General features: G+C 34.9%; 1 protein-coding gene across 5 annotated transcripts in view; it reads right to left on the bottom strand.

Annotated features, from left to right (window-relative positions):
• The window catches only part of DENND6A (DENN domain containing 6A), a 56,142-nt gene that overhangs the window by 31,924 nt on the left and 10,830 nt on the right, over nt 1-13,388 (bottom strand). The window contains exons 2-8 of one of the 5 annotated variants that reach the window (XM_040628652.1): nt 12,497-12,576; nt 9,796-9,834; nt 9,656-9,698; nt 4,620-4,732; nt 2,531-2,611; nt 1,030-1,135; nt 333-412 (exon numbers count right to left, since the gene is read on the bottom strand). In XM_040628652.1, the coding sequence (XP_040484586.1) occupies nt 333-412; nt 1,030-1,135; nt 2,531-2,611; nt 4,620-4,732; nt 9,656-9,698; nt 9,796-9,834; nt 12,497-12,574 (540 nt within the window). In that variant the 5' untranslated portion in view covers nt 12,575-12,576. Of the gene's footprint in view, nt 1-332; nt 413-1,029; nt 1,136-2,530; nt 2,612-4,619; nt 4,733-9,655; nt 9,699-9,795; nt 9,835-12,496; nt 13,286-13,388 lie in introns of those variants that run through there. The other 4 variants (XM_040628653.1, XM_040628649.1, XM_040628651.1 and 1 more) reach the window with 4 other exon arrangements.

Here is a 13,388-nt window from a genome sequence, read left to right as displayed (position 1 = left end):
AATTCTACAAAATATTCTGCAATGCCACCCATCTCTGGAGGGCCACAGAGTTGCAGAAGTCTAGAAGGTGGCATTTACGTTCACATTATTATGTAAGAATGATACCTTTGTGCAAACTCTACAGGATGAAACGAACGGGATAGGTGGTCCCTGGAGTTGTATGACTAATGGCTCTGAGCAGCAGGAAGAACTGTGATATCTCTGTAACTTCTCACATCTAAGTGAAAGCAGTAACAGGACTGGACATCACTAGGAAGTTAAAAAGCAAAACTCATCTATGAACTTCCTAGAGTTCCTTAGAAAAGGAGACAAATGAAATAAAAGGTTATTACCTTCATTACAACCCCCATAATAGGCAGGTGTAATGTCTTTCCTGGCACTGGGGCAGGCCATCGGTCAACATCATTACAAGCTGAAAAATAAAATATTTCCTTATTATACGTTCAAATATTAAAATGTAAAAAATGAAACATTAGAAATTAGAACTCCACTTTCTGTAGAGCAGGAAAAATACACCGGGAAGGTGGAAGATAAAAGGGAAAAGAAAAGTAAAAGTGTGAAAATATCTTACATTTTATCAAAAATATACCTGTGTTCTAGGATATAAATTGGTTCATAAATTTTTTTAAAGCAACAAAATAATAGATTTAGAGGGAGTTTTCCTATTCACTTATTACTACTAAAATTGGCTACAAAGCATACCACTTGGCAGAAGCCTCTGTACTGAGTAACATAAAGATTTCCTTTTAAATAGTACTCTGAGAAGCAAAGCTGTCAACTCTGTATTTGTTTATTATTACCCTGATAAATAGACATCATCCATATTGCAAAAAGAGATAATAAAAGACACGGTCTTTGGTGTTTGTAGGTAAAGGTGCAGAATAGTTGTACATCTATCTCCTACTATATAGCCATTAAAATTCTTGACTAATTTTTTTAGAAAGTCAACTTTATACTTATCAGCCATTTCCAGTAAAAATTTTAAAACTCCTTCATAAAGGTATCTAACTCACACAATGTTTAACTTACCTGCTTCCAAATAAGGTTCGCTCTTTTCAAAATACTCTGGTGCTATCTGTTTAAGCACAGTGTGAAAAAAATGAATATAAGGTAGTTTGCTGATCAAAACCAAGGACTGGAGAGAAAAAAGAAACATGGTTTTTTATTTTCCTAATGATTATAACTTAAACTTGTCATTTCTTACACAATCAAATTATTAACAAGCTAAATTCAGCAAAAAGTGTGGATTTTGAAATAAAGCTTTTGCAGTGGATGGTTAAAAGAAAAACTAGATAAAACTAGAGTTGCAGAATGCAAAAAGTTTCACCTTCATCCAGCTTAAGAGCATAAAGGCATAGTTACAGATTTTTCTGTTTCCAGGAAAAAGAATGTCATGGATAATTTCCAAGGCCTCGCTACTATTGTCATTAGCAAAACAGTATCAGGAATTAGCCAGATGAACTCTTCCTAATACAGAAAGAGCAAATTGTGATGCTTTTTCAAACTAAGACCTATGACTGTTGTATTTTAGTTTTCAATAGTCATAGACATATCCTCAGAAATTGTGACTTGGGGCACCTGGGTGGCTCTGTCAGTTAAGCATCCAACTCTTGATTTCAGCTCAGGTCCTGATCTCAGGGTCCTGTGATCGAGCTCCACATCAGGCTCTGTGCTCAGCATGGAGTCTGCTAGTCCTTCTCCCTCTGCTTCTCCCCCAGTGCATGCTCTCTCTCTCTTTCAAATAAATAAATAAATAAATAAAATCTTAAAAAAAAAATTGTGACTTTACAGTTGGATCACTTTGGATATGGATTATGCCAATCTTTTTTTTTAATCTATTTTTCTTGAAAACTACTTTTTACTTTTCCATCCACTATCATAAGGGGTAGTCAAGACATATTTTAGTTACAAAAGGTAAAGGTGTGTCCCTGTTAGCTGGGATTAAATCAGAACCAGTATTTTTTTAAATGGTGGTTAGAAAATTTTTAAAAGTTTGTGTAAGTAATCTCTACACCCAACATAGGACTTGAACTAATAACTCCAAGATCAAGAGTTCCATGCTCTTCTGACTGAGCCAGCCAGGTGCCCCTAATTTTTTTTTAAGAAAATAAAATGACTGTACATTTAGAGTGGAAACAGTAATGACTAAGATGTTGCTAAAGTGTATATACTGACTCTCAGCAGTTTAAAAAAGATACTGAAGGCTTTTACTAGTTTTAACAATATTACAATCATCTGTCTATCCTTTCCCTCATCACGAAATGTGAAAATTCAGCAGATTCTTCTGGCTTTTGATAGTTTCACAGAATATCTATAATTTACCACCAGGAATCTAGCACAGAGATAGCAGAAAGGCAAAATTCAATCAAAATCTAGGGACAGGTGTCTATAATCTAAAAAAACAAAAATAAAATGTAAGTTATATGTTTAAAGATAAAATATTAAAGACTTTAAAGACTATTCATCCTTACAGTTCTGTTTTTCTAGCCACAATATAAAAATATTTTTCCTTAGTGTATATGAAATTTACCTTCTGGAAGTAGCCTCTCTTTAGACTTTTATCTCGAACTTGTCGGAAATACACATATCCATAAAAATACGCAGGATCCTTCTATGAAAGAAGTGACAAATAAAAAAAAATACATATTGCCATCCTTCATTATTAACATCATGATCCTTCATAAACCTGAACTGAAATATGAGGTACACACAAAGCGCTGGTTATGCTTTTCCACCAACACAAATAATCATGACAGTAACTGGCAGATATAAACCTGCTAGCTTGCCCAAAGGGGCAATAATTATAACTAAAGTACTGAAGTCAGATTTTTCCCACTATAATATACTCAGCTTATGTTCTTTATTCATATTTGTACTAGTTGATGGAAGTCAGGAAACAATCAAATTCTATGTTTCCCCCAATGCTATATATATACATATTTTTTTTAATTGTGCCTATAAGTATGAGTTAGGGGTTAGTCTTAATAAAATGAGGTATCCTAATGTAAAATTTCAAGACAGAGAGAAAAAGGAGTTAAATGCCAATCTGAATCTTACATACCCAGTTCTATCTTTACCTAATAAAAATGAAACATTGAAGTGTTTATCAAAATATAATTTGACATTCCAAAAAACGTAAGAAGTTTTTGTATCCTAATGAAATAAATTTTGACCCAGTTCCTAACTGGATTGTTATTCTTTGCTCAAATATTTATTGACCACCTACTTTGAACAAGGCATTGTGTTAAAGAAGTTAAAAGATGCTTCAGATACAGTTCCTGAAGGAGCTCATAATCTAAAGAGGGATAAAAACAAAGCTCAAGGCAGGTATATAGAAAGCACAAAGTGTTACAAGGAGGCCAAGAGGGAAGAGATTACCTCTGTCTATGGGGATCAGTAAAGATTTCATGGAGGCAGCTGTTTTTAAATTGGGCAGTGAAGGATGGATATGATTTAAACAAAGACAAAGACATTCCAGGTTTAGAGAGCTAGGAGTCTGAGCAAAAACAAGGAGAGACAGAAAAATAACAAGCTACCTCAGGAAAAAGCACATAGTTCAGGTTGGCTAAAATATGGCACCTGTATAGAAAGGAGATAAAGTTGGAAATTGTAGAGGTAAAGGTCTTATTTTGGAAGGCCCAAAAAGTGAGGATGAGGAAACAGTACTATCATTAGCTCTTTATTCATTAAGCAACAGATAGTCATTTTATATTTATTTTTATATAATATATATGTAGACTTTAGCTAGCAGCACTGTGTAAAATACATTACATTGAAAAAAACCCACAAAAGATGGGATATCTTTGGGCAAATTTCTTATCCTCAACAGCCCTCAATTCCCTCATTTGCACAAGGAACTCTCTCAGAACACTGTAAGAAGGATTAATGAGATAACACATGCTTATTAATACAGAACATAACAAGCTCCAATAAATGTAGCTATTATTAACAGTTGAAAGAATACGTTAATAGCAATACCAAAAGGTCATGGAAAGAAGTAGATGGCTATTTGAAGGTAATATCTTTGCTAACTAGGAGAGGGTTCCTGTCATTAGTGGAACGAGGGAGGTTAACTGTAAATGCTGATTTTAGGCAAAGGATGTCATACTGCATGTGCTGATAGGACATCCAGATGGAAATGTTCCTCACGCAGTTAGAGACGGAAATGTGGAATAAACAGAGACCTTCACTCTGAAAGCATCTGAATTATTAAAATTGTCTTTAATAAATAATAAAAACAAGCATCGTTAAAAATTTAAAATTAGACAACTATAATTCTATCATAAAGTGGGGAATATTCAACTCTGAGTGATATTTACTGGTATAGTACCACCCCAATCCACATCTAAACAAAGAGTTATTAAAAATTGAAGGAAAATTACCTTAACATTCTAATCAATTTCTATACTTCACAACAGCATTATGTGTTTAAAGAACAGTAACTTCATAAAGTCCCTTTCTTTCACATGCTGAATCCTTATAAAATAGACTCACTTAGGAAATCTAGCAGTATAATATAGTAATAAGACAAACACAAAATATTTCTGAATGCTATATCAGGTAGCTGAGTTCTAAAGTTTCCTCTCATGTGGATATTTTTCTATTACTACTTTTCCAACCTTTAAGTAAACTGGTAAATCCTTGTCATAATGATCCAGGAGACAATGCAGTGACACCCTCCTCCCAGAAGATTGTCGAAATCTAAAACAAAACTGGGTATCTCCAAGACAACCTAATGAAAACAAAAACGAAAGTAATTAAGAATAGCATAGTGTAACATTTCTTTTCCAGATTCAACAAATGTTAGAGCTAAAAAGGTCCTATGAATTGTTTAAACCCATTTTATCATGTTTTAGAGAAAAAACAGGAGATTCTGAGAGCTCAAGTGACTTGTCCAAAGCTATCTTTGCTGGTTAGAGGCAAAGCCATTAGCAAAACATACATCTTAACTCCTAGGTCTCTTTACTATTTTCCCTACTTCTATTTTCCCCATTTAATCAAAAAAATCTTTACACTGTTTGCATGTAATGTTGACTCACAAACATAATAATGAGAAAAAGAAGCCAAATACAAAAGAACATATACTGTCAAATCCATCTATATAGTTGTTTTTTGTTGTTTTTTTTTTTTTTTAAGCAGGCAAAACTATAGTGTGTAGGGATGTGTGGCTGGGTGATAAAAGTATAAAGAAAAGCAAGACACTTATCACTGTAAGAATCAGAATTGTGGTTGCATTTGGAGGGGGGTGGGAAAAAGTGCTTAGGAGGGGACATGCAAGGGCTTCTAAGGCACTGGCAATGTTCTATTTCTAGACCTCGTATGTGTCTTATATTTCACGATGAGAAGTTTTTTTTTAAAGACATAATATAGCAGACTCAGGAAGTCCCCAGGTAATACATGCACTATTTTCATCATTTTAAATTAAAAAGTTTTTGATTAATAAAGTTTTTAAACATTAATCATTTCTAGCAAACCTCTTAAAACACGTAAACCTAACATAAACTGTCTGGCAATAATTACAAAAAACCATAAATAGTCTAAAAAGTAAAGGACACATTAAGTAGCTTGTCACCAAAACTCTTTCTGATTATTATATTTAGAACTAATAAGATTATACTAAATATGAAATGTGCTCAAGATTTTATTACTTACTATTATACAAAGAAGTACTTATATTTCCTTAGCATATGAAGTTCTTAACAAAGGAAGCAGAAACTTGATAATATGTTTAACTTTCTAAAAAGCAACTCAGAACATAAACCTAAATGCAATCATAGAAATTAATATTTCTTTGGTGGTGAAGGAAAAAAACACAGGGGCCTGGAGGATACGTGAAGTCAGTTTCTTGTTACGGTAGTTTAAAAATAAGGAAAATACATGAAACCTGAGATAATGGAAAATACTTCTGGCATTGTTTGAGTTCAAGAGATTCATATGTTGATGGTTCAATTTTTCCCTTTAGAAGACATTTAAGTGTTTTTTTTTTTAAAAGAAAGAGCCAACAGATACAAAAAAATGCTCGACATCATTCATCATCAGGGAAATGCAAATCAAAACCATAATGAAATATCAACTTACACCTCTCAGAATGGCTAAAATCAAAAACACAAGAAACAAGTATTGGTGAGGATGTGGAGAAAAAGGAACCCTTGTGCACTGTTGGTAGGAATGCAAACTGGTGCAACCACTGTGGTAAACAATATGGCGGTTCCTCAAAAAGTTAAACATAGAACTACACTACAATCTAGTAATCACACTACCTGGCATTTACCCAAAGAATACAAAAACACAAATTCAAAAGGATACATGCACCCTGATGCTTACTGCAGCATTATTTACAACAGCCAAATATGGAAGCAACCATATTCATCAATAGATGAATGGATAATGAGGATGTGGTGTGTATACACGCACACACATACACACACACACATCACATCTTGCACATTTATATACACACAATGGAATCTTACTCAGCCATAAAAAAAATAAAAAATAAAAAAGAATGGAATCTTAATCTTGTCATTTGCAACAACATGGATGGATCTAGAGAGTATAATGCTAAGTGAAATAAGTCAGAGAAAGACAAGTACCATAAGATTTCACTCATATGTGGAATTTAAGAAGCAAAACAAAGGGAAAAAAGAGACAAATCATGAAACAGACTCTTAACTATTGAGAACAAACAGATGGTTACCAGAGTGGAGGTGGGTGGGGAGATGGGTGAAACAGGTAATGGGGATGGAAGAGTACACTTATATTGACGAGCACTGAGTAAAGTACAGAATTGTTGAATCACTATATTGTACACCTGCAACTAATATTATGCTGTATGTTAACTGTACGGGAATTAAAATTAAAAACTTAAAATATTTTTTTAAAAAAGAAAACTCCACTGAGAAGTACACACTAATTTCTCTGAGACACTTAATAAAACAGAGCAGGAAAATGCAATTGCTTATACTAACAATATAGATTTATTTTTGAGGGGTTGTAGGGTATCAGGATTGCCTTGCCCCTCCTAGATATCATTTTCTGCATGGCAAATGTAAAAAATCTGGTTGCCAATCTGTAATGTCTCCTTTCCTATTCCAATAATGGTGAGGTCAAGATGGAGAACCAAGTCTAGCCAGACAAGGAATTCATATTTCTTTAGTAACCTTTAGTGTGTGAAAGGACAGACCTCTGAAATATAAAACAGGAACCATTTACCTCAGCTGATGAGGCTAACATGGCTAACGCCTTTTTGACCTGGTGAACTATCTTCCTGACCAAGTCTGTACAGCTTGTAGGTGCAGCTGGTCACTGGAAAGTTCTCATAGCATACCCATGATTTGAGAATGGAGCCGGGTGGATAGGGATTTGCGGCTATGGAAGTTTTATTACTTCCTTTTCACAAAATTCAGCATTCTTTGCATTTTCCAGATGCTATATACTTGTTTCTTAAAATCCAAAATTTGGGGGGCGCTTGGTAGCGCAGTCGTTAAGCGTCTGCCTTCAGCTCAGGGCGTGATCCCAGCGTTCCGGGATTGAGTCCCACATCGGCTCCTCCGCTGGGAGCCTGCTTCTTCCTCTCCCACTCCCCTGCTGTGTTCCCTCTCTCGCTGGCTATCTATCTCTGTCAAATAAATAAATAAAATCTTAAAAAAAAAAAAAAATCCAAAATTTGGCTCCCAAAGATAAAAGTCACTCAAATGGAACAAGATATTGAAACCTAAAAACAAACCAAATGAATTTTTTTTCTAAAGTCAAAGGATCTAAGGTCTATGTGGATAGCAGGTGGAGGAAGTGGAGGATTGGCAAATCAATCCACTGGGAATCCCAAAAGCATTCTTCTTCATCTGTATACCAGAGTCTAAATCTTGTTTTACTTTTTTTTAAGTGTGCACCATGGAAACAAACTTAGATTATGATTCTTTCCCAAAGACTGCTCTACTGTACCTCGATTTCCTTCTATAACAATAAAAGCTATTTTGGGAAAAATTAAATCCACTTCAAAGTTGGCAAAGGAATCCCAACATGCATTTCATAAATATGTAAGTGAAACAAACTGGATAATCATAACTGAGAATAGCCCTCGCAAATAAATATAAAACTGCCTATTGCTGTCTAGATTAATACTGATCTCCTAAGATGGCAAGGTGTCCATTTTTGAGACCTTTTGTCAATTTTATTTCTGAGTACCCACCATACTTTAAATAAAACCAACTCTACTTTATTTGATGTGCAGATTATAAGAAAGGCATTACAAAACATCTGTACGTCACTCAAGTGCCTAAAATACTGAATAAATTCTGATTTACATGGATTTACACTTGAGTCTAACTTCTAACAAAAAGGGACACAGAGAGAGACTGACTACACAACTAAAAATAAAAAAGGCTATCCAAACACCATGTAATTAGCTTCTTAGCCTTGAAGATCATGAGGAGAGGTGAAAAAGAGCCATGAAAACCAGCTGTGATCTGAAAGAGAAGAGTGTGCAGTGTAATCCACTGTGACTCCAATCACATAAAATCAGCTCATCCTGTAATGCACACAACTCAGCTTACCCTGAGTCCTGGAAGTCCAATCCAACACTCACTACGTTCAGAACTACATGTGCGGACTTGGTAAGGAAATGAGGAATGATCCTGTAGGACCTCTCTATCATTATTTCATTAATAGGCGAACATACTAAGAGATTCCAATAATTACAGGTTAGAACAAAAACCCTACTGGGATTTCACAAAGGCTTTTTTTTTTTTTTTAACCAAGATACCATTTCTTCTTTACATAATTCCTGAAAACTGAGTTGCAAATGTATAGGAAAGAACTCTAGAAGCATCTATAAGGAAAGGAGAAAATACTTTAGAAAATTAAAATGTCAAATCTCCCAAATCAGATGAATTAAACTAAATTAACAGGATATTAAAAGTAACCACAAAAGGAAAGGGAACTGGAATGCCTTTGCTTCATAGGGTTCTAACTGTGTGTGGTCTAAGATGTGGAATGTTCTGGTCACTAGAAGTCTGAAAAGCTGTTTTGAAAGTAAAACATAAGAGATAACCTGAGAGATTTCAACAATTAGGACCACACAAAGGGAGAGTTTGAAAAAGCCCAGCAAAACCAAGCTTAATAATAATAGCAAACACTGACGTGGTGTTTTTTATATGCTAAGCACTATTCCAAGTGCTTTGCATACGTTAATGCACACAAACTATTACAAGTAATTGATGGCCATGCTTCATAATCAGATTCACCCTGCTCTGTGTGTGTGTGTGTGTGTGTGTGTGTGTGTGTGTGTGTGTTTAACTCACGGCTTTTACAGAGTTCTTGGTAACCTTCTAAATCCTGAACTAAAAGTAAACTACTTACTATAAATCCCCAAACATACCAATGTTGCTGGTTTTCAATCTCTTCACTTTTGCAACAGTTTATCGCTCCTTGATGTTTTACCTCACTACAACATAACAGTTATTTTAAAAGCTGAACCAACTAAAATCAAAAAGACATGACTGGCACCATAAAACTTAAGAATCACAATCACTGACTTGCTGGGCTGAAACTGAGTTTGCATTCTAATATTCTATTTCAATCCATTTTCATATATTAAGAGTATAATCAATATTCTTAGTATAAAATTCAACAAAAATACCACATGAAAAATAGTTACCTGAATTTGAATCTGGAAAAGACAAATAGCAAATATTGGTTTTCTGAAAAAGAAAACAAAAGCTATATATGCTGACACACACACACCAATAAAAACAAACAATACGATAGCAAACCATACGGAGCAATATTTTTACTTACTTCTTTATCAGTAAGTTTGGAATGCTGAGGATAAATTACCTGGAAGAAAAAGAATTAAATCTCATTAGACAAATACACTGAGTGTATATTATAAACATTAGCAGGTTCTTCTGATACTAGTTGGCTATGGTCAAATAGTTTTAAGAAATAGTTCACAAACTTCAATAATGACACATGGGACAAGCTAGGAGAACTGAGTAGGATTTACATTATTAAAAAAAAAAATTCTGAGTCAAAGTTACCTCTCAGAGAATCATGAAATCTTGGTTTATCAAGAATAATTTACCAAATGAATTACTCATAACTTAAAGCTTATTGAGTTTTTCCTTTGGAAACCTAAATTCTAAAGAGAATTTGATTTATCAGCTGGGTGCTACTCAAGAAATAATGATTTTCAATCAATTCTAGGAAGTAATGCAAATCACCAACTACTAATTAAAAGAAAAACTGAAAGGAGAAAATAATAACCCATAGTTTAAGAAATCTCAAAGGCCATCTCCCACCATAAAGTCTAGCCTAATTCCCTCAATCCCTTTAAATAATCATTGCATTTTCTTAGGACAGTCAGTTTATTGCCTGTAGTGATCACAGCCACCTTCTGAGGGAAGCTCCTGCCCCATAGCCCCTGCAAAGGAAGCAAGAATAGGCCAGAACAGCTCCTGTCAGAGCAAGCACTAGTAAACACCAGACCCAAAGGCAGTGACTCTACAAGCTAGTGAACCAACCACCTAGATGTGGCTGGGTGTGAAAATTCTGCCCAAAAGAATACCAGTACTCAAGTGGACCAATCCAGACTCTCTTGGGAATGTAAAGAAGAAAGGAGATTAAGAGCAGCAGGTCAGTGGCTGATAACAAAAAAAGGAGAAAACACATAAAGAATAGCTACATTATGTTAATGTTGTGTTGCTAATGTGGGGATCCATGACTTCCCACTTCTGGAAGAATTCATGAGTTCTTCCCATTCCCCAGCTGCCCAAGAGCCTAATAATCTTCCATTTCCAATATATACCATATAGTAATACCACATTATAAACCATATTAAAGCGGTATAATACATTTACTTCACTTAGTTCTCACAATAATAGACAGGGCCAGTAGTGCTATCCCCATTGTGTATATAAGAAAACTAAGATAAGAAAAAAATGAGGAGAACTAATACTTAACGAGTATCTTCCGGAGTTTTTAATTTTCCCAACAATTCTGTCAATTCTCCCTGTCTTTACAGAAGAGGGGACAAGTTCACAGTAGTTAAATAATTCTTCCGAAGTTTACTTGTTTAGTAAGCGCCAGAGGTAGGGCTTGAACTTCGGCCGGTCTGATCCCGAAGTACACAAGCCACCGTTCTTTACTCCACCCTTAGCAGCGATCATTAACTATGCAATCACAGCCCTCTTTCCCAACTAGCTAGGATGTGGCGAATCATCCTTCTCAATCCAGGGCTACAGGAGGGTCTAGAGAGCTGTTACATTACATGAAAACCATCTACCATTCCTGGAATAGAGAATGACACCAAAGCCATTACCTACTTACTCTGCTTTGTATCCCATGTTCTGGTAAATTAACGTTCTGTTCGTAAATTAACCTGTCTCCACAATTCATGAAGGCCAAGAATCTGGTCGGTTTTGTTCACCACTCTATCTTTACACCTAGAATAGTCTCTACTGCGTAGTAAACAATAAAAATATATTTCTTCAATAAGTGGATAAACCCTCAAATTAGTTCAAAAACTCAATATTTAATAAGTAATTCCTCTTAATGCGTACATAGATCTCCCTTGCTTCACCATGAGACCATTTTACCTTGTTACCTTTAAAGCAGAAATGGGAAACTTATAACCTATTCAGCCCTATTTTATGAAAATCTCATTACACGTAAATTATACCAAAATTATCATATTGGTAAATTTAGTGGCCTGCAGTAATAGCTTTATCTTAGACTCTAAACTCAGTTTTATGTGAGTGCCCTTCAGATTTTTCTTTCCTGCAATTAAAATATAAACTCGAAAGCAAATATATAAAATTTCACTTTTTGTTATACAAAGACTTCACAGTAGTTCCTTTGGACTTTAATTTCCTATGGTTTAAAATACCAGCATGACAATATAGAAAAAAATGTTGGTATGTTTTACCCATATATATGAGTACCTTAAATATATATAACGTGTGTATGTGCGGTTGTGTGTGTGTGATTTAAGGGGCTTATGTAGGCTATATATATTTAAGTAGGCTAAAAAGATGTAAGAACTACATAACCTATCAAGTCTGCCTTTTAAAAACTCTGATTGTATTAGACTGTCAAACAGTTTTCTAGAATTTCGTTTTAATGTACTTTGTTAGGACTACCCAGTGTTTTATTTCGGAATAGATATGATATTCGAAAAGAAGTAATGTATCTGTATATGCTATAGGTATGAAAATGTCTACAGTGTACTTAAGATCAACAAATAAAAAAAAAATCATACTTAATTTTAAAACTTCAATTAAGCTCCCTAGTTTAAAAAAAAAAAGTAACCGCTGCCAAGTATCTCAAACTGCACAAATTGCCAGTTACTAGATTATCTATGTACATAACTTTATCTTGTAAAAAAAAAACAAAAAACAAAAACAAGTATAAATTTCAGTTTGGGCAGTCAATGTTAGTTTAGTTGGTTAGCTCCTGATAACTATACAGGCATTAATCAACTGTGGATTGGCCCCAGTACCTGGAGACGCCTCTCGCTTGAAGTTTCCTCTCTCCACAGCTCAAGTCCAGGCATCTCTGTCCCCCAGGCCACTGGCATTCCTGGGAGGTATCAAAGGGGGACAGAGAGCATCAGCTAATGTCACCCTGGTTCTGTTACCTATGTTAAGATCTTCCATGTTATAAGAAATAAGGGAGAGGTGGCCAGGTAATAAGCCAAGAAAAAGTAAGTTTTATTTGATATCATTAGTAAGGCCTAAAAATGATGACATAGCATAAATATTTCACATCATGATGTAATAGGAAAAAAAGTACCCCAGAAAAAATATTGATATAGCTACTAGAAAATAGTATTACAAAATGTTTTAAATCAGGTTATTCTCTTCAAAGTTGTGTCTATCTGCCACTTGCCCCTGTACACCCTAACATTTCCACCTCAGTGTAGGAGTAATTATGGTCCCAGGAGAAAGAAAATTAGGAACACCAGTTAACTTACTACTAGTACCACTTGGACATGGGAAAAATTCATGCCTGTCATGCATCCCAGTTATTTGTGAATGGGTGCCATGTCACTCAGTGTCTGTTTCCATTGTAAAACCCTACCTAGCATCTCAGGCCCTGCAGAGACTACATCCCAGGCCATCCCAGGCCTGCTTTCATCTCCTACATAAACATTAACTCACATATAAACATCACCAAAACCTTAAAAAGAGGATTAATTCCAAACCTAATAAGAACCCTGACTGGCTCTCAGTCGATGGGGCGTGCAACTTTTGATCTTGGGGTTATAGGTTTGAGCTCCACATTGGGTTCAGAGATTACTTAAAAATAAAATATTATTTAGTTATTTATTTTTAATTTTTTTTTAAGTAGGCTCCATACCCAGCATGGAGCCCAAGGCAGGGCTTGAAATC

This window comes from Ursus maritimus, unplaced genomic scaffold (assembly GCF_017311325.1).
Source record: "Ursus maritimus isolate PB19 unplaced genomic scaffold, ASM1731132v1 scaffold_14, whole genome shotgun sequence".
Taxonomy (NCBI): domain Eukaryota; kingdom Metazoa; phylum Chordata; class Mammalia; order Carnivora; family Ursidae; genus Ursus; species Ursus maritimus.
The sequence above is the reverse complement of the archived record's forward strand: the minus strand, read 5'-3'. Positions and strand labels throughout refer to the sequence as shown.